Below are 22,130 nucleotides of genomic sequence, written 5' to 3'. Positions count from 1 at the left end.
CGCTACTCAGCCAACTCTTACTTTGTTTTTGTATGTGTGTATTGCATACATCTTGTAGGTATGCCTCACCTTGTGTGCATGTACTGGAACTACAGGAAGACATTGTATGTCTTTCGTATAACACTTTCTTCTATTTTTTGGAGGCAGAATTTCTCACTGAAACTGTAGCACACTGATTGGCCTGACTTGCTGGACATTGGGTCTTCAGGATTCACCTGTCTCTTCTCAATATTGGAAGGTCAGGCATGCACGATCATAACATTTCTATGCGCTCTGGGGATCTAAGCTCAGTTCTTCATATTTGTGTAGAAATAATTTTATTGAGGGAGCCATCTCTTTAACTCTTCAGTTCATATTTTCCTTTCAAATGAAATCTTGCTTCTATGGAACACCTATTGTGTTATACATTTATATTCTTATAATGATTTATTTATCATACAAACTAAATACTGAAGCTGTTTACATTATGCATAAATGATTGATTTATAGTCATAAGCACCATAGTGTCACAGCCATTTTAGATTATGATTACAAAATAAAAAATTTGAACATTGTATATTAAGCTTCTTCATGGTATTGTCTATTATTTGTATTTGCTTTATAACTACATTTACTTTTGCCATTCATTCCTCAAAGCATGTTTTTTTTTTTTCCCAGTGATTACTGGATAATACATACATACATAAAATGAATGTCTTTAATAATGACCATACATTTTGAGATTACCAAAAGTAAGAGATAGTTTTGGCTTTCACACTTTACTTGTACTGACACTTGACAACTTAGGGAGATGTGAACAGTCAAAGATAAAATACTCAGACATAGAGCTAAACATTTATTGGGGTGAAAAGAAGTGACCGAGAAATGCTGTCAGAGTATCAGAAAACAGGAGCAAAGATGTAGAACATGGAGTGAGGTGTTTGGTCTAATAGGCCCTCATAGAAACAGTAAGCCTTGAGCTGGGGTAGAAGGCTTTTACGGTTTGTCTGTCTGTCATGGAGGCTGCATAAGGTCAGTTTGTACTGCAGATGAGATAGAAACAGTATGAGCTGGGGACAGGGAAGCGAGATTAGGAGTGATAATGAGGTCTAATTTAAGAGTACATCTGGCAGTTAATCTGTGACAGATACGAAAATGTAGCCTCTTGGCCTTATGGCATCATCAATTTGCCTTGTCAAAGCCAACAGTAATATAAATTGATACAAAAATGGCTTGGACCAGCTGAATTTTTTAGACTCACAAGAGTTTTTGGTTGCTGTCAGCAGTTTCTTCAAACTAGGCTTTTCTCAGTTGCAGATTAAGGCTGAGTTGCTAGGAACTGGAGAATAGAAGAGGACTGGCTACTTTTGGTGTTAAGATTGAACAGTTCTGAATTTTCATCCTGCAATCGAACTAGAGTTCTTGAATAGTTACTTTTAGTTACCCCTTTTTCTAATGGAAGGATGTTGACCATTCATTCTGCCACTTTCTGATAGTTGATTTGAACTTCTTTTGAATTTATTAGATATGTATGAGCAAATTAAAGCTCACCTTCATAACTCTAGTGGGGACCCTACCCACTAGAGTTGAAAATGCTAAGTGTGAAAGAATAGACTAAAGAAACTGGGTCACGATTATGGTTATGAAGAGCTAGAGTGGTCTTTGATGCTAGGTACCACTACACTAAGTTATATGTTACCTAGTTAATCCTGTATATTCTTTTGTGATATATGTACTATTATCTCTTTGTTATTTTCTTTAGTTTCTCTGTAGGAAAAATGAGATTAAAATAGGATAAGTATTACCTATATCCCCACAGCTAGTAAATGGACTTCAAACTTAAATTTGCCTGGCTTCAAAATGTACTTTAAACATCCACAGGACACCTAGCTGTGTTTTGAGGATCTCGGCAAAAATTGGTGTTGTTCTTTAGCGTGTGTGTGTGTGTGTGTGTGTGTGTGTGTGTGTGTGTGTAATTTGATGACACCATTATATATTTTATAGTATTTATATTTATATTATTTATTTCTTATTTCATATAGTTAATATTTATAATGTTACATTAGATTAGCTTTATAGGCTGTTAAATAGCTATATATAAAGACTAAGTAGCTGATATAAGCCATAAAGTTCTGTGTTTGAAAGTTCAGGAACTTGCACCCATATGTTAATCTTGCACCATTTTGTAATTGTGCAGGGTTGATTTGGGCTTCTTTAACAACACAGCACAAAAAGGGTGATGTAAAAGGAAGATGTTGGTTTCTTGTTGCTACTAAGTCTGGGATATCCAGGCACAAGTTTCCACTGTATCTTGGGAGGCAGCTTCAGGATTTGCAAATGTCTGCTCTAAAGGTTCATTTTAATATCACAATAAAAAACAATGGCTATAAATAGACATGCAGACAGATGTGGAGCATGAGCTAGTCTCTCCTTTTCTGGGAGTTTTCATTCTTCCATGGGTGTCTGATTTCTTCAAGCTATTATTTTCTAATATGCTGAAGAATTTCACCCTAAGAACTCATACTTCAAGCAATAAAGTGGGTGGGGGAGGGGGAGAACATGCAGTCTATAAGAAGCATTTTCGCCTACCCACTCATTTAAAGTGTATTTGTAATCTTAAAATTACATCACATCAGGAATTCTCAGTTCATTATCTGTCCCAGGAACTTTGGGACAGACCATGAACTATGAAAAGCACACCGCCCTTTAGTGACAAACTTTTTCAGACGTGGGGTCTCCCGAGTGCACTCACATTTCAGGATGTGGATGCTTGTGAGCTTATAGCAGAAGAGTGAATAAATGGACTTAGTAAACATACTAGTGTAGAATGTTACTAAAGAAATAAAGAGGTGAAATAGCTCCGATAATGCCATTTTTAAAGTGTTTGTCTAGATTCTTCTCATTCTCTCCACTGTTTCTGAGTATGGATTTTGTACTCTGGGAATTGATGGGAAAGTTTTGTTTAGGTTGCTTTTTTTTTTTTTTTTTTGTAAGTGTATTCAGGAAATATGTGAGGAAATGAATCACTGGTGGAATTTCCGGTTGGATTTTGCGTCATAGAAAGGAAAAGAATTCCAAAAAAGTCCTCTGTTGTCCCCCAAGGGAACATTTACAGTCACTTAATTTGAATTACTATGTGATTTACTGTAAACACAGGAATTAAGCACTTCCAGACATGTGATGACTAGTAATGAAATGTACAATTTTTTGGTGAAAATTTTATTTCAAAGTAAATAGAGATAATTTGTTTGTATTTCTAAGTCTTGAACTTTTATGTTGAATTAGATCTTGGTTTACACATTTCAAGAGATAGCTTAGAATATTAATACTGCAGGTAAAATTGCCATCTAGAGTCTCTTGGGTTAATTTTTTTCTAACAATATCTTGATTCCAGTTCACAAGAAATAACAGGACATTTCCCTAAAGTCCTAGATAAACAACAATCCTATCAGTCTGAAGTGATAAAGACTTGTCTGACTGGGGTGAGAAAATTGTATTTATGTCTTCATTAGCCAGTCCAGAGAAAATGATGTTTATGTGTTCACACAAGTATACTTGCTGAACTGTATTGCTAAGGTATTCTAAGTCCTGACAAGGAATAGTCTGGTGGACATATTAATTACTTTTTATCTTTTAAGGAAAATTGTTGTTTTTTTACAAATGGCAGTTATTGGAGAAACCATTCATATGCTAATAACAGTCGCTTCTCAGTAGAGGTGATATTGTGCTAAGTATAATATGGGGGCAAAGACACATTAAAATCAAGAAACACATCTGCTTTGTACATATTTCTTAGCATACTTTAAGCAGATTCATTTGGTGCCTACTCCTGGAAAAATTTATAGATGGGAACCAATCATTTGTTCTTATGGGTAGTACTTGCCAGAGTATAATTTAATTCAGTACCTGAAAACTGTTTCATCAACACCATAGAGTACTGAATTTTCAAAATATGTGTTACAGAAAGTGCTTATAAGGCTGTATGAATACGGCAAAAGTTATCTGTGGTGGGAATCCTTTACTGATCTTGAAAGTAATATTTCTGTTATGGATATCAGCAATTTATTAAGTTCTTTCTATACTTCAGGTAATGAATTACGTTCTTTGGTGTATAATTTCCTTTATTTATTGTATTTTATTTTTAGAGATTTTGGTGTTGGTGTTGTCAGGTGTGGTTTTGGAGCAGGGCTTCACCAAACAACTTAGGCCTGCTAAAAATGTTTATGTATCTCTTACTCTCTTTGAATTTGCTACCCTCTTACTTCTGCCTCTTAAGTGTTTGGTTATAAACATTCAGCATTATTCTTAGCTGTTTCTTTATTTTAAATGCACAGAATCTACTCACTGTTGATCCTCAGTTCTTGGAACACTGTGAAACTTTAGGCATGGCCCTAATTAATGTTTTTATGCTTACTAAAATTCTAATATAATTGCATAGGTACATTTACAGTAAAAATGTTTTACATCTATACCCTTGTGAATCCTTTATCATAAACATGTACTTTCCTTTTATATTTTGCAAGAGATTCCCATTATCATGAAGTTTGGGTTCCTTCTAATGCAATAAAATATTTACATTTCATATGCCCACTTACTACATAATTTTTTAAGATTGATTTTGAGCATTTAATGTTTTTAGAAGTGTTCACATGTACAAAATGTTTATATTTATGCTCATCAGTACAGATTGTACTCTCTTTCTCTCTCTTGAAAAGTCATGTTGTTTTGCTGTTTAAGTTCTTTTTAAAAAATTGTAATTAATGTTTACACTCCAGTCATTAGCCCCTTCCCAGTCTATCCTCCCACAGTTCCTCATCCCATTACTTTTCCAAGAGGATGTTCCCACTCCCTATCCAACCTCACGCAACCCCACCCCATTTGGCCAGGCTTCTCCATTCTCTGGGGCGTCAAGTCTCTTGAGGGTTAGATGCATCTTCTCTCACTGAGGCCAGACCAGGCAGTCCTCTGCTGTGTATGTATCAGGGGCCTTAGATCATGTAGTGCATGCTGCCTAGTTGGTGGTGCAGTTTCTAAGATATCTCAGGGGTTCAGGTTAATTGAGATTGCAGATCTTCCTATGGAGTCATCCTCCTACTCAGTGTCTTCCAGCCTTTCCATAATTCAACCACAGAGGTCCCACTTCAGTCCATTGGTTGAGTGTAAGTATCTTCTTCTGTCTCTGTCAGGTGCATGTTGGGTCTCTCTGAGGGTGGCCATGCTAGGCTCTTGTCTGTAAGCACACCATAATATTGGTAACAGTCTCAGGCCTTGGAGTCTCCCCTTAGGTGGATCCCAATTTGGGTTGGTCACTGGACCTCTTTTCTCTCAGTCTCTTTGCCATTTTGGTCCCTGCAGTTTCTTCATACAGAAACAATTCTGGGTCACAGCTTTTGACTTTTAGATAGCAACCACATTCCTTCACTTGATGTCCCCATTTATCTACTGGAGGCAGACTCTACAATTCTCTATCTCCATTATTGGACATTTCATCTAAGGTCCCTTCTTTTGAGTCTAGAGAGTCCCTCAACTCCCCAGTTTCTTTTAAATTCTAGAGGATCCCTTCATTCCCACCTCCTGAGGTTGCCTGTTTCCATTCATTCTATTGGTCCTCAGAGTTTCACTTCTGTTCCCTCCCCAGTAGCTGATTATGTTCCCCTTTTCCTTCCCATTACCCTCCAGGCACAGGTTCCTCCCTCCCTCTGCTCCCTATAATTGCTTTCTTCTCCCTCTCAAGTAAGATTGAAGCATCCTCAATTGGTTCTTCAACTTGTTATTCTTGAGTTCTTTAGATTATATCTTAGGTATTCTATACATTTTTTGTCTAATATCTACTTATTAGTGAGTGCATACCTCAGTAGGATGATATTTTCGAGTTCTATCCCTTTGCTTACAAAACTCATGATGTCCTCATTCTTTTTTTTTTGGCGGGGGGTTTCAAAAGCCCTTTTATAAAGCCATTTTAAAACAAAACAAACCAAAAGGTTTATAAAAGAATAGGATACAGAAAAAGAATAACCTGCTTCATATGTGCCCAAGAGGAAAAAAATAAAGGGAACAATACCAACATGCTCAACAATAAGGGGTTCTTTTCCTTATTTCTCAACACAAAATACAAGCAAAGGATACACATACTGAAAACAAAGTTCAGGAGCAGACAGCAGTCCTGGAAATCCTTAAGCTGGAGCAAGGCAGGAGTTTGTTGTTGCTGTTGTTTATGCAAATGTGTACAGACCACGATATGTAAATGTAGGAGATGAAGTATCCCATAGGCCATCACATGAGTCTACCAAATGTATGGATGTCCTCATTCTTAAGAGCTTAACAGTACTCCATTGTGTAAATTAACCACATTTTCTGTATCCATTTTTCCGTTGTGTGACATCTGGGTTGTTTCCAGCTTCGTTCTATCACAAATAAGGTCACTAGGAACATAGTGGAGGATGTGCCCCTGTGGCATCTTTTGGGCACATGTCTAAGTTGTATAATAGCTGCAAATTTTGATAGAATCTATTTTCAATTTTCTGAAGAACCTTCAAATTGATTTTGGAGTGTTTTCATCAGTTTGTAACCCCACCAGCAATTGAAAAGTGTTCCTCTTTCTCCACATTCTCACCAACATTTGTTGTCATCTGAGTTTTTGAACTTAGCCATTCTGATTAGTGTGAGGTGGATTCTCGGGGTTGTTTTGATTTGCATTTCCCTGATGACTGAGGACATTGAACATTTTTGTAAGTGCTTCTCAAATGTTTGAGTTTCTTCTGTTGTGAATTCTGTTTAGTTCTATACCATATTTTTTGTTTGGGCTGTCTGGCTTTTTGGAGGTTAGCTTCTTGAGTTCTTTATATATTTTGGATATCAGGCCTCTATTGGATGTGGGGTTAGTGATTATTTTTTCCCAATGTGTAGGTTGCTGATTTGTCTTATAGACTCTGTTCTTTGCCTCAGAGAAGCTTTTTAGTTTCATGAGGTCTCACTTATCAATTCTTGATCTTAAAGCCAGAGCTATTGTAGTTCCGTTTAGGAAATCTACACCATCCACACCCCACCAATGAGTTAAAGGCTCTTTCTAATTTTTCTTCTATTCAATTCAGTGTATCTGATTTTATGTTGAGGTCCTTGATCCACTTGGACTTGAGCTTTGTGCAAGGTAACAAATACGGATGTATTTTCATTTTGTTACATACAGATTGCCAGTTAGGTCAGCATCATTTATTGAAAATGCTTTCTTTTCTCCATTCTATATTTTTGGCTTTTTTTTTTTTTTGTCAAAGATAAGTGTCCATAAGTGTGTGATTTTATTTCTGGTTCTTCAATTCTATTCTTTTGGTCAACCTGTCTGCCTCTGTACCAATGCCATTCAGTTTTTATCACTATTGCTCTGTCATACAACTTGATGTCAGGGATTCCCCAGTTTGTTTACTGTTAAGAATTGTTTTCACCATTCTGGGATATTTGTTTTTCCATATGAAATTGAGAATTGCTCTTCCCAAGTCACTGAAGAATTGTGTTTGAATTTTAATGGGGATTGCATAAAATCTATAAACTGCTTTTAGCAGGATGGCCACTTTTACTATATTAATCCTATCATGCATAAGCACTAGAGATCTTTCCACTTTCTAAGACCTTCTTTAATTTTGTTCTTGAGACTTGTAGTTCCTGTCATGCAGATCTTTCACTTGTTTGGTTAGAGTTAATCCAAAACATTACAAATTATTTGTGACTATTGTGAAGAATGTTGCTTCCCTAATTTTTTTTTCCTTAGCCGGTTTATCACTTGTATAAAGGAAGGATACTGATTTGTTTGAGTTAATTTCTTATCTGGTCATTTTGCTGAGGTTGTTTATCAGCTGTAAAAATTATCTGGTAGAATGTTTTGAGTGGCTTACCTACACTATTATGTCATCTACAAATAGTGATACCTTGACTTTTTGTCAGTTTGTATCCCCCTTGATATCCTTTTGTTGTCTCATTGCTCTAGCTAAAACCTTGAGTACTATATTGAGTAGATATGGAAAGAATGGCCATGTTGTATTGTTCCTTATTTTAGTGAAATTGCTTCAAGAATCTCCATTTAATTTGATACGGGCTATTGGTTTGCAGTATATTGCTTTTATTGTGTTTAGGTGTGGGCCTTGAATTCTTGGTCTCTCCAATACTATTAATATAAAAGTGTATTATATTTTGTCAAATGCTTTTTCAGCATCCAGTGTGATGATTGTACAATGTTTTCTTTGAATTTGCTTATTTAGTTTGTTACATTAGTTCATTTTTATGCATTGAACCAACTTTACATTCCTGGTATAAAGCCTACTTGATTATGGTGAATGATGGTTGTGATGTGTTCTTGGATTTAGATTCTTAAAATATTTTGAGTGTTTTTGTATGGATATTCATGAGGGAAATTGGTCTAAAGTTCTTTTTCTTTGTTGTGTCTTTGTGTGGTTTAGGTATCAGGGTAATTGTGGCCTCATAGAATGAATTATTTAATGCTACTTCTGTTTCTTTTTATGGATAGTTTGAGGAGTGTTGGTATTAGCTCTTCTTTGAAGGTCTGGTAAGATTCTTCACTAAAGCCATCTGGCCCTGGACTTTTTTGGTTAGGAGTTTTTTAATGATTTCTACTTTTTTTTTTTTTTTTTTTTTTTTTAGGAAATATGGGCTGTTTAGATAGTATGCTCATTATTGGTTTAACTTTAGTAAGTGGTATCTGTCTGGACAATTCATCCCTTTCATCTGGATTTTCCAGTTTCATTAGTATAGGATTTTGTAGTAGGACCTGAAGATTTTTATCTATGTCTTCACTTTCTGTTGTCTCTTTTCATTTCAGATTTTGTTAACTTAGATACATTTTCTGTGTCCTTCATTTAGTTTGGCTAAGGGTTTATGTTGTTGATTTTCTCCAAGATCCAGCTTTTGACTTTCTTGATTCTTTGTATATTTCTCTTTGTTTCTATTTGGTTGATCTCAGGACAGAGTTTGACAATTTCCTACTCTCTACTCCTCTTGGGTGCTTTTGATTCTTCAAGTGGTCTGTTAGTTGCTAGTGTAGGATCTTTCCAGTTTCTTTAGGCAGGGCACTTAGTGTTATGAATTTTCCTCCTGGTACTGCTTTCATTGTGTCTCAAATGTTTGGGTATGCTATGCCATCATTTTCATTGAATTCCATGAATTCTTTAATTTCTTTATTTCTTCCCTGTCCAAGTTGTCATTGAGTAGAGAGTTGTTCAGTTCCCATGGGTGTGATTTTTGGTTTTTTGTTTTTTGTTTTTATTCAAGCCTTGCCTTAGTCCTTGGTAATCTGATAGGATACATGGGATTATTTCAGTGTTCTTGTATCTGTTGAGTATTGTTTTGTGACCGATTATATGGTCAGTTTTGGAGAAGGTCCCATAATGTGTTGAGAAAAAGGTATATTCTTTTGTTTTAGGGTGAAATTTTCTGTATGTATCTGTTAAATCAATTTGGTTCAAAACCTCTTTTAGTTTCCCACTGTCTTTGTTTAGTTTCTGTTTCAATGACCTGTCCATTTGTGAGAGTGTGTTATTCAAGTCTCCCATTATTATTGTGGGAGGTGCAATGTGTGCTTTGAGCTTTAAAGTTTCTTTTATGAATGTGGCTGCCCTTGCATTTAAGGGATAGATGTTCAGGGTTGAGACTTTCTCCTGTTAGATTTTCCCTTTGATGAATATGAAGTGCCCATCCTCGTTTCAATCAATAACTTTTGGTTGCAAGTCTATTTTTAGGGTATTAGGATGGCAAACTTCCACTTCTTTTCTTTTTGATGCTTGCATCTGTAGTTTCTGATTTCTTATGTTTTCTATCATTTTGTTCTAGGTTTCTGGAAAATAATTCTAGATATGAATTCTTTGAAAGAACACCAATGCTATTGACTGCTGGATCATATTTCTGTCCATATTTTGTGTTTTATTTGGTAGAATCTTAATGCTGTTTTTGAATCTTTAAAAAATATGTTTTGGTAATTGCATACATAGCAATATATTTTCAAAAATCCTACCTGTCCTTGCCTCTCTAATTCCTTTTTTGCTCTTTTCTCCCTTTTATCTTTATGATCTCTTCTACAGTTATTATCTCTAACAAACATATACAACCTACTGTGTCCATTTACTGTTCTTTGTATACACCTTTGTCAGGGCTGGCCACTTAGGACTGGATAACACATTGAGGGCTTTTTTTTGCAGAAGACTGATTCTTCATTATTCTGTAGCCAGTGAATGACAATAGCTCTTCCTTTAGTTCTGGGCCTGATGAATTTCTTCCAGCTATGTTGACCTGTAAGCTTGTGTAGTAATTTTCACATCTTAATTAGGCATCCATATTATTGAAATTTCACTACTACAACATTCTTTTAATGTTGAAAAGACACTATTTTATATCAGGAATCCTAGTCTTCTGCCTTGCACACTCTTAACATTACCTTTTCTGTGATGTTCCTGCAAGGTTAGATGTGTTATAGTTGTACAATTTGTAGCTGGGCACCCCATGGCTTCTTACACTGCATTTTGTCCCTTATGGATTTCTGAAAAAAGTTTATCTTCTTCACAAATAAACTTCTTCAATAAGAAGAACTTGTGTTACTTTTGATTCTTTTAAACTTAAAACTATTGCTTAATAATTCTAATTATAAGTATACCAGCTTTGAGATTAGTTAATTCAAACTATTTAAGTAATGGGTTTATATAGTTTTTGTTGCTAAGTTCTAAGTTAATTATAGTTTTGATAAAATTAATTTTATTTTCCCAATATTTAACATGCATACTAATTTTATAACTAATTTTTGTAGCTATTTATAATTTAGTGATGGCCAGCTAAAAAAACAACATGATCAGATATTTCATAAAAGTCTACATCCAATATTTGCACCATGAATATTAATTCTAATAACACAGTGACTTTCAAAACTGTGCATGTGTAGAATGAATTAAAATTTGCTTTTACAGAGTACTGTCATTATGTTAGGGATTGGCATAAAATTCTGTGAAGACCTGATCTTTCTTTTGAAAACAACATGGGTGTGAAGAAGCACGTCTGTGTCTGTATCAGTATCTGTGGAGTTGAGAACCAAGCATAAGGAAAGACTAATTATTGTACAGATATTATTTTCCCTATGAATGCCTTTGTGAGAATCAAGGCAATGCAGGGAAACTTCAAGTTTGATGCCTAGTAATACATACATATGTTTAGGAGCATACTAAATGAAGAGGAGGTGGTCTGGCAAGGACTATAGTGATAACTCATAACCCAAGAATGCAGTTCAACACACAGTATTGATGGGAGATGAAATTTAAGATCTTGACTTGGCTAGTGAGTTGTACTAGTAACTAAGACATGTTGTATGTGGCTCATGGGAACTATTGGTACTAGCTTATTTCATTTCAAGATAGCCTTTGATGTTTTTTTCTTTTTCTTTTTGCCATGCATATAACATGAGATGAAAAGTCATAGTCTGAATAAATAATTTACATTCTACAAGTTTTGTGGCTTTTTTTTTCACTTCTTTAAATCTCTGAATACACCAGTTTCAAAATTTGTAGAGCAGTTTCTTTTTTACAAAGGTTTGAAACCATCTTTTATTCATTGAAATACATAATTTGCATCAGATGATCAGGCTGTGGTTACAACTCCTGTTCTGCATGCATACTACATCAGTTTTAAAGAGGTAAGGTTGTTGTCATTTCTTGGTTTATGAGTATTTGCAATAATCCCTTTTCTATTCCTTATCAAAATTAAGTCTTTAGTTAAACTTAATACTACATTTGGGCACACACATTGCATAACTTATAATAATGAAATGGTTGCCTTTATTTCTTGCCTCACAAACAGCATATCTTAGCTAACCAGCTGAAGACTGTAGTCCTCAACCTAGGTTGTATGTTTGAATCATTTGGAAATATTGAAGAAATTGTATACAGATTTTACCACAAGACACTGACCTGAGAGTTCTTGGCTGAGAAGATCTCATTTTGTTAACAGCTCATCATGTATGAGTGGCACAACCTACTTTACCGAGTTGATCTGAGTATCATTGTAAAAATCTGTTCCAAAGCAGCTACATGTAATGTGGTCTTAAAGATCACAAAAGATCTTAAAGGTTTAGAGATGTTGTGCTCTTACAGAAATCTGCATGCACTAAGAGATACAGGAGAAAACAAAGAAAGTCAAAGTGACGACATGTCATGTATTGGAAGGAGCAAGAGAAATGTGAAGGAAATCCCATTTCCATCACCATTTAGTCAATTCTCTTTGGGGGGGGTGTCTTTTGATTTTATTCAAAACAAAACCAGATATAGATTGTGAGTACATGACAAGATGTGGCTACAAACCCTGGGAAGTAGAAGAATGATTTTGAAAACAAGGAACAGTTTCATCGATAGTTAACATTTTATTCATATTTAAAATTTCACAAATATCCAAGTGACAGCAACAAAGAGGAACTTGTTTGCCTTGTTTATTGAAAAGTGTCTTAGTTGCAGCCTAGGCTGACATACTCACAACCTTTTACCATCTACGTTTTGAGTACTCAATAATGTGCTACCTACTTATAAACCTTTTGTTTTAAGTCATTTAACTTGCAAAGTAGACTTCTCCATACCTCATGAAGCTAGACAAATTCTGACTTCATGTTCTGTGGTTTTAAAGTACATGTGAGCACTCCAAGTTCTCTAGCAGAGACTCAGGAGCACACATTAGCATAGATCTGAAGACAGTTGCTTCCCTTGCAGCCATGCTTATGGACTATCTTGCCATTGACCCAGGAGTTAGTGCATTCTTCCCAGCATTAGGCCACGTCACTATCACTATCCTAAGGGAGAAAAAAAAAACCTAACAAAATGTCCTGTCCTCTTTTTGACAAAGGACTAGAGAGCAAACTCAGGACAGACCCCTGAGCATTTTGCTCAAGATGGGGGGTCAGGCCCTCATTGAGATTCTACCCTACTGGTATTCTTTTTCTCTAGAAAAGAGAGGGTTCTTTTCTTTCTTACTGAGTTCCATCTGGAAAGCTGTTCTAGATACCTTCCAGACACAACACTTCCTGACATGTCCTTGTGGCTCTTTCTAGTACAACTATAGATAGTATTTGCATGTCCGGCTTCTCTAATGGTTAAGAACAGCAACAAGAACCATCAAATGGAAAAAGCTATTTGGACAGAAGATGTATCTAGGGCAGTTGTCTAAAATAAGTTACTTCTGATTTCTATTGATCAGTCAACAAAGTACAGCTATTTTCTTCTATGCTTTATTTAAAGCCAATGTAAGAGGATCCATATCCAATAGCTAATAGAACAGATGCTTGAGGCACAGTTCTTAGCTTGTATATTAGTTCTGTAACTTCCACATTGCTGCTGGTGGTGGGTGTTGTTTTTGTTGTCATATAAAACCTTAAAATCATAATGATACATTGTTCTCCCATATAGAAGAGATTAACAGTAATTACTTCCTCATGTTTCAGGAGTGGGTTAATATAAATAAATATAAAGTGATCAAACTGTGCATGACCAGGAAAGAAAGACAGGTTTGTTCAATAATGTCTATGAGATTTATTCTATATAATCCTTCAAGGATAAAAGATATTTTAACAGTGATCCAATGGAAATGGATTTTCTAAAAAAGTTAAAGCTAAGCACACTAAAATAACAAGATATTCTATATATTTAAACAAGTGAAGCACAGATTTACTAGACATGGTCTTAGGTCAAATTGCTAATTTGCCACATTATGAATTGAGTGTGCTTAATGAAATGAGTCATATACAGAAGAGAACAATCCCAATGTTACTTACTTTTTGAATCTAACAATAGTTTACTCCACAGAATCATAGAGTAGAATCATGATAACCAGGGTCTTGAAGTAGTGTCCCAGGAAGGGAACATATTAGTTAAAGTGTAGATTGCAGGGACAAGATCTGATGGCCAGTTAAACAGTGTGGCAACCATAAATCAGTAATATATTGTGTGTTTTACAATGCTGAAAATACTGGAATTGCAGGAGACCCACCTTAGTGACAAGAAATGGTAAATTTTGATACTAAGTGGTAGGCATTGTGTCCTTTTGTTGGTCTGGTTTGATTATTCTACAATGGGTGTTCATATACGTGTTTTACCCAATGAATGTGTATGTTGCCTATTTTTAACTTTTAAAAATAATACAAGATTTAAAAAGAAGTGATAAGAAAGAGTGTTGAAAACAGTGGTAGAAGAGTGCAAAAGCGATGGAGGTGCTAGGAACACCAGGATGCTCCCAATCCTCAGGCCACGAAGCACACAGGAGGAATAGAGTTTAAGGTGAAGCCAGAAAATGAATCAAACTCTTGGATGAATAACTTGGAGCCCAGGTGTGCAAATGAATGAGTGAGGCTCAAATGGAGGAAATATCAGCAAGGGGAGAACAAAAATGAGGGTTCTTTTAGACCTCTTCTGAGTTTATCAGTGAATACAGATTCCTGTGCAACTTGATTATGAAGGTATAGAACACACTTTGATGAGATCTCAGGCTTCTTCCAGCTAGGATAGTATTGATCCTGCAATGGGAAAATATTAAGGTGATTATATCTCTAGCAAAACAGAGAAGAATCAGTTTTAAGGCCATTGAGAGCAGAAGGAAATTCTTTTGGAGCTTTAGATGGATGAGTGAAAATGCAGCATTCTTGAAGGAGTTGGCATTCATAATGGTCCTTAGCAAGCAGGGTAACCATGCAACTTCAGATCAAGGCTGCTTTTTCTTTCTACTGGACTCTGTTTTGACTCTTGCCTCATTTGTTCAGCTAGGATTGTGTTTGAGCAGAGCTTCTGCATCTGTCCTGAACCTCAACTGCAGCCTTATCCTTTTACCCATGTGCCGTACAGTCCTGGCTTATCTTCGAGGATCACAAAAGGTACCGAAAAAAAATCTTACTCATGAATTTCTGTGGTACGATCTAATGTAATAATCACATACTAGTTGTTTTTATGAACTGGTTTTATTTAGACTATTCTCAATGGTGGTTAGGAACACATTACCTGTAAAAGTGGTTTAAAAACTATTCTGTAAACTAGACAAGGGAAGAAGATTGCAGACATACCATCCACCATTATTTCAAGTACTATGTTTAGTACTATCATGACTCCTAACAACTCAGATATTATTGGTTCAAGTTAAGCTGGAGAACCTGGGGTATCGAAAGTATGGCTAAACAAAGATATAAATGAGGGACAGAGCCAAAGTTAATTCCAGTTTTTAGAGCTTAGCTACTGTATCAGGTAAGCAAACCAGAGTAGTGTACTCTTTGAGGATTAGACAAAATGATTGCCAGTGTTTGCAGTTTCCTATTGTTTAACACACTTGACTTGTGAGCTATGCAAAAGGCTTAAGTAGCTGACTGTATTAAATACTGATCCTCACCTTAAGTGTTTGTTGTTGTTGTTGTAAAATGAGAGGGGAAAGAGAGAAAACTACTTTGGCATTATTTAAAAAATATTTTTTTAATCTTTGAATAGTCCTTTTTATAGTTATGAGCATCTGCATGTTTGTATATATGTTTTGATTTTTTTAAACTAAAACAATCAGGAGTACATGGATTAATAATTATTTTTACAGAGGTTTTAGTGATCTTTGAAGTGTGTAATGCTGATTTACTGTAGCAAAACTCAAGTGTTTTTTCAGGTAATTACATTTGGAAACACTTTATTTTGCAGTCATTTACATTTGGAAACACTTTATTTTGCAGTCATTTTTGGAAATAGCATTTCCTAGGTTTTCTACTATTGTTAAATGCTAGGGTTTGATCTCTCTGACTGGCCATTGTCTTGGCATGAAGAGAGGAATATAAGTGCCAGAGAGTGAAAAGTTCCCTCCTAGGTTTCTCAGCAGGTAATGGGTCCTAAAGAGTTGTTGCCCAGTATGAAGCACAATTATTCAAAGATTCTTGACATTTATTTTCATACAAGATCAAACAAGTATTTAAAACTACAGATGCCATTGGTCTAACTTAAAAATAACCTTTTTTTCTGCTCAATGATATCATATATTTTATCAAATTTTAACTTTAAAATTCTAGCAAATGTAAAAAAATTTACATATGCTAGGATATCAGAAAATTTCCTCCACTGTGTTTCAACAAAACAACTGCTCATGACAGTTGGGGACAAATGTCAGTATAGACATTTATGTGTGGTGACATTTTGTAGGATCACAGTGTAGTTTCTAAATTTTAATCTAACAGTACATGTCTTTCAGGTTTTTTTAAAAATATGTTATTTAATAACATACCTTTCCACATGCATTTGAATGGATTCAGTGACTAGGTATGCCATGATTTTCTCACTTTTGACCAGTAGACTTGTGTTGTATTTCCAATATTTTTCATGATAGGAGCAATGCTGTAGTGAAAGATTTTGTACATAATTTGACTGGCTATATTGTTTTACCCTATGAATTAATTTTTATTTAGGTCCCTAGCAGGAGAACAAGAAGACTGATGGACAAAAGCAAGACTCTACACATCACCTGTGGCATAACTATCTGTATTTTCTCAGGTGAGAGAAAAGAATTATTTTCTTAATATTGGATATTTTACCAAGGTAGAAATACTTGATTTTATTGTTTGGTATGTTTTCATCTCTAATGATCTTATTTGGTGATTTTCTACTTCTCTGTGTCAGTCCCTCTTTTGTGAGCATTAGTAGAGAGTTTTGAGGGGAATTACGGAACATAGGTGTTTCTTAGGGCATTTTCCTTTAAGTTTTCAAAATGCTAGATCTAAGCTCACAGTGTTTTTCTTATAATAGTAACTAGTTTTATTTGTAAAGTTTAAAATAAGAAGACTTATTCCATACTTAAAGGTAAGATTGTATTCCATAAATGCAAAATTTAGAAATGTGAAATTTTCACCTTAAATTATGATTTTAGGTCAAGGTGTATTTGGTATTATTTATATTTGATAATTGTGTAAAAGGGGAGAGTTTAAATCTGTGTATTCCTATCTTGGTTCATTTCAAGTTAGCAAATATAAGGTGAGAAACTTTGAGTTTTAATCTTGAACATTTATACCTAGTATGCTATAAGTTTATGCATATGATACATACCCACAATGAGAGTATCACAATGATTATTTTCGCTGTTATAAACATACTCAGTTTTCTTCAAGTTCATATTTCTCTTCTCTCTGACACGATGCACTATTCCCCGTTAACTCTTTTACACACTTTACATCCTGGTTACGTCTCCATCTCTCCTCTTCTCCCTCTCCACCCTCACAAATTTCTCTCACCATTACCCCTTCCCTACTTTGGTACCTGCCTGTCTTGGTACATTAATTTGCAGCAGGAGTAAACACATCCTCTCCCACTGAGGTCTGAGTAGGCAGTCCAGCTAGGGGAATGGAATCCAGTAGCAGGCAATACAGTCAGAAACAACTCCTGCTTTAGTTATTAGTAGACCTACATGAAGACCAAGATGCACATGTGCTACAAATGTGTAGGGGTTCTAGGTCCAGCTTCTGAATGGTGTTCGGTTGGTTGTTCAGTCTGTATAAGTAGCATGAGCCCAGGTGAGTTGACTTTGCAGGTCTTCTTGTGGTGTCCTTGACCCTTCCTACTCAGCTGCTTATATCCTCCCTTTCATCCACAAGACTCGTCAAGGTCCTCCTGACGTTTGACTGTGCGTCTCTGCATCTGTTTACATCAGCTGCTGGATGAAGCCACTTAGCAGAGTATGTTAAGTTCCTGTCTGCAAACATTGCTGAGTATCATTAATAGTTTCAGGGACTAGCTCTTTTCCATTGGATTGGTACCAAGTTGGGCCAATCATTGGCCCATTACCTCAATCTCTGCCTTTTTATTTTTTAATCCTGTGCATCTTGTGTGTTGGGTAGAATTTGGGTTGTTGATGTCCCACTTGCTTCCTTGGACGTCCTGCCTCATTATAGGAGGTAGACACTTCCGTCTCGATATCCTGTGCTAATGGTGTCTCAGCTAGGGACATATCCATAGACTTCTGGGAGCCTCCATTGTCCCAGGTCTCCATATAATCTGACAGATGATCCCTACCAAATTTTGTTCTCTCCTTTCCCACACAACCCCCTCTCTCCACACATGATCCCCATTCTCATTCACTCCCTAAACCCTCTCTCACCCAGATCCCTCCTTCATTCCACCTCCAATGTCTTTTATTTCCCCTTTGGTATGAGATTCAAGCATCCTCCCATTTAAGTATCATAGGTATCCTGTTACTTATAGCTAATGGCCACTTAAAGGAGAATACATACTATATCAGGTACCTCACTCAGCATGGTATTTTCTAGGTCTATCCATTTGTCTAAAATTTTCATGATGTCTTTTATTCTTTTAAGCTTCAAAGGAAGACTTCTGTTTATTGAAAATAGCACTGTCAAGGGAAACGTCTCCTGTACAGCATCATGACCATAGGTGATGACCATGTAATAGATCATCACTAGCTCTAATGAAGTGTCTGTTTGCTGCTTATTCAATAGCTAGCACAGGGCTCCATGGTCCTTTTGAAGGACTGTCCATTGTATGTGCCACATCCCACTAGGACCCAGCACCCCTGATGCTGTAGAGATAACTGTAGTAAGAACAACAAGTTGTCTAGTATGCGGGTAGCATCTAGAGATGCTAGTTGTTTAATTCTTCTTTTCTTTAATAATGTTGGAGCTGATCTGTGGCACAAACATTTTAAAGGATCTAAACGTTTATTTTGGCCCAGTCAGTTAATATCATATCTCTTTTTTTAAAAAAAAAAACAACTTTATTTTACAAAACAAAGATAAATGTACAGATTTTAAACATTTTTTGCTTAAAATTATACATTTTTGTCAGTACTTTTTTTCAGATTTTAACATAATTTTTACATAAAACTATATAAATATATTTTTTAGTCACTACTTGATTTTTTTCAAGGTTTGATTGTATGCCTTGAAAACTTAATAGTTAAAATGAGCTAAAGTACATGTAAAAAAAATGTAACATCGAAATATTTAAAGTTTTCTTGTTTTGTAAATATTTTTTTTTGTTTTGTTTTGTTTTCTTTATTTCTTGGACTTTATACAGTCTGTGAGTTGTTTCTGGGGGAGTGAAAACTTCTGGGGTTAGCATCCCACTATCAGTGACTGCATATTATGTCTGTTCTTTTGTGACTGGGTTATCTCACTCAGGATGATATTCTCTAGATGCAGCCATTTTCTTAAGAATTTGGTTAAGTCATTGTTTCTGGTGGCTGAGTAGTATTCCATTGTGTAAATGTACCACAATTTTTGTATCCATTCATCTTCTGAAGGACATCTGGGTTCTTTCCATCTTCTGGTTATTATAAATAGAGCTACTATGAACATTGTGGTGCATATATCTTTGTTGTGTATTAAAGTGTCTCTGGGGTATATGCCCAGAAGTGGAATAGCTGGGTCTTCAGGTAGTACTATATCCAATTTTCTGAGGTATCGCCAGAGAGATTTCCAGAGTGGTTGTATTAGTTTGCAACCCCACCAACAGTGGAGAAGTGTTCCTCTTTCTCCACAGCCTCGCCAGCATCTGCTGTCATCTGAGTTTTGGATCTTGGCCAATCTGACTGGTGTGAGGTGGAATCTAAGGTTTGTTTTGATATGCATTTCCCTGATGGCTAAGGATGTGGAGCACTTCCTCAGATGTTTCTCGGCCATTCGGTGTTCCTCAACTGAAAATCTTTTGTTTAGCTCTGTACCCCATTTTTTAATAGGGTTATTTGATTCTCTGGTGTTTAGCTTTTTGAGTTCCTTGTACACCTTGGATATTAGGCCTCTATCTGATGTGGTATTGGTAAAGATCTTTTCCCATTCTGTTGGTTGCCGTTTTGTTTTCTTGACAATGTCCTTAGCCTTACAGAAACTTTGAAATCTCATTAAGTCCCATTTGTTAATCTTTGACCTTAGAGCTTGAGCCATTGGTGTTTTGTTCAGGAAATTTTCTCCTGTGCCTATGTGTTCTAAGGTTTTCCCTACTTTCTCATCTAAGAGTTTCAGTGTATCTGGTTTAATGTGGAGATCTTTGATCCACTTACACTTGAGCTTTGTACAAGGAGATAAGAAAGGGTCTATTTTCATTCTTTTGCATGCTGAGTGCCAGTTGGACCAGCACCATTTGTTGAATAGGCTGTCTTTTTTCCATTGAATGTTTACTGCTTCTTTGTCAAAAAGAAGGTGACCATATACATGAGGGCTCATTTCTGGATCTTCTATTCTATTCCATTGATCCACATGCCTATTTCTGTACCAGTACCATGCAGTTTTCAGCACAATTGCCTTGTAATATAGCTTGAGGTCAGGGATAGTGATTCCCGCAGATGTTTTTGTTGTTGAGGATGGATTTCGCTATTCTAGGTCTTTTGTTATTCCATATGAAATTGCACATTGATCTTTCCAATTCCATGAAGAACTGGGTTGAAATTTTGATGGGGATTGCCTTGAATATGTAGATTGTTTTTGGTAGGATGGCCATTTTTAAGATGTTGATTTATCCAATCCATGAGCATGGGAGATCTTTCCATTTTCTGAGATCCTCCTCAATTTCTTTCTTTAGAGGTTTCAAGTTCTTGTCATACAGGTCCTTCACTTGCTTAGTTAGAGTCACACCAAGGTATTTCATAGTTTTTGTGACGATTGTGAAGGGTACCTTTTCCCTAATTTCTTTCTCCACATGTTTGTCCTTTTAGTATGGGAAGGCTACTGATTTGTTTGAGTTAATTTTGTATCCAGCCACTTTGCTGAACTTGTTTATCAGCTGTAGGAGTTCTCTGGTGGAATTTTTGGGGTCACTCAAGTACACTATCATGTCATCGGCATAGAGTGATGTTTTTATCTCTTCCTTTCCGATTTGTATCCCCTTGATCTCCTTTTGCTGTCTAATTGCTCCAGCCAGGACTTCCAGTACTATGTTGAATAGGTAGGGGGAGAGTGGGCAGCCTTGTCGAGTCCCTGATTTTAGTGGGATTGTTTCAAGTTTCTCGCCATTAAGTTTGATGTTGGCTGTTGGTTTGCTGTATATTGCTTTTATTATGGTTAAGTATGGGCCTTGGATTCCTGTTCTTTCCAGGACTTTTAACATGAAGGGGTGTTGGATTTTGTTGAATGCTTTCTCAGCGTCTAGTGAGATGACCATGTGATTTTGGTCTTTGAGTTTGTTTAAATGGTAGGTTACGTTGATGGATTTCCTCATGTTAAACCATCCCTGCATCCCAGGGATGAAGCCTACTTGGTCATGATGAATGATCTTTTTGATGTGTTCTTGAATTCAGTTTGCAATGATTTTTTGAGTATTTTTACATCAATGTTCATAAGTGAGATTGGTCTGAAGTTCTCTTTCCTTTTAGGGTCTTTGTGTGGTTTAGGTACGAGGGTTATTGGAGCCTCAAAAAATGAGTTGGGTAATATTCCATGTGATTCTATCTTTTGGAATAGTTTGGCGAGCATTGGTGTTATATCCCCAATAAATGTCTGATAAAATTATTCACTGAACCCATCTGGACCTGGGCTTTTTTTGGTTGGGAGGCTTTTGATGACTTCATCTATTTTTTTAGGTGTTATAGGGTTATTTAGATGTTTTACTTGGTCCTGGTTTAACTTTGGGACCTTTCATCTGTCTAGGAATTCGTCCATTTCCTCCAGATTTTCCAATTTTGTGGAGTATAAGTTTTTGTAGTAGGATCTGATGATTTCTTGAATTTCCTCAGTTTCAGTTGTTATGTCACCACTTTCAGATTTTGTTAATTTGGATACTCTCTTTTTGCCCTCTAGTTAGGCTGGCTAGGGGTTTATCAATCTTGTTGATTTTCTCAAAGAACCAACTCTTTGTTTTGTTGATTTTTTCAATTGTTCTTTTTGTTTTTACTTGGTCTATTTCTGCCCTAATTTTGATTATTTCTTGCCTTCTACTCTTTTTGCTTATATCTGCTTTCTTTTCTTCTAGGGATTTTAGCTGTGCTGTCAGGTTGCTGATGTAAGCTCTCTCCAGTTTCTTTTTGGAAGCTATTAGGGCTATGAGTTTTTCTCTCAATACTGCTTTCATTGCATCTCATAGGTTTGGGTACATTGTGTTTTCGTTTTCGTTGAATTCTAAAAAATTCTTAATTTCTTTCTTTATTTCTTCTTTGACCCTGCTATCCTTTAACTG

At 35.9% G+C, this 22,130-nt stretch overlaps 1 protein-coding gene across 2 annotated transcripts in view; it reads left to right on the top strand.

Annotated features, from left to right (window-relative positions):
- NOX4 (NADPH oxidase 4) overlaps positions 1-22,130 on the top strand; it is a gene marked incomplete at its 5' end in the record, with an annotated part of 161,523 nt that overhangs the window by 19,725 nt on the left and 119,668 nt on the right. For both annotated transcript variants that reach the window (XM_080912451.1, XM_080912450.1), the window contains 2 exons: positions 14,759-14,869; positions 16,424-16,508. In XM_080912451.1, the coding sequence (XP_080768577.1) occupies positions 14,759-14,869; positions 16,424-16,508 (196 nt within the window). The remainder of the gene's footprint in view (positions 1-14,758; positions 14,870-16,423; positions 16,509-22,130) is intronic.

Source organism: Micromys minutus, assembly GCF_963924665.1.
Source record: "Micromys minutus genome assembly, chromosome: 2".
Lineage (NCBI taxonomy): Eukaryota > Metazoa > Chordata > Mammalia > Rodentia > Muridae > Micromys > Micromys minutus.
The sequence above is the reverse complement of the archived record's forward strand: the minus strand, read 5'-3'. Positions and strand labels throughout refer to the sequence as shown.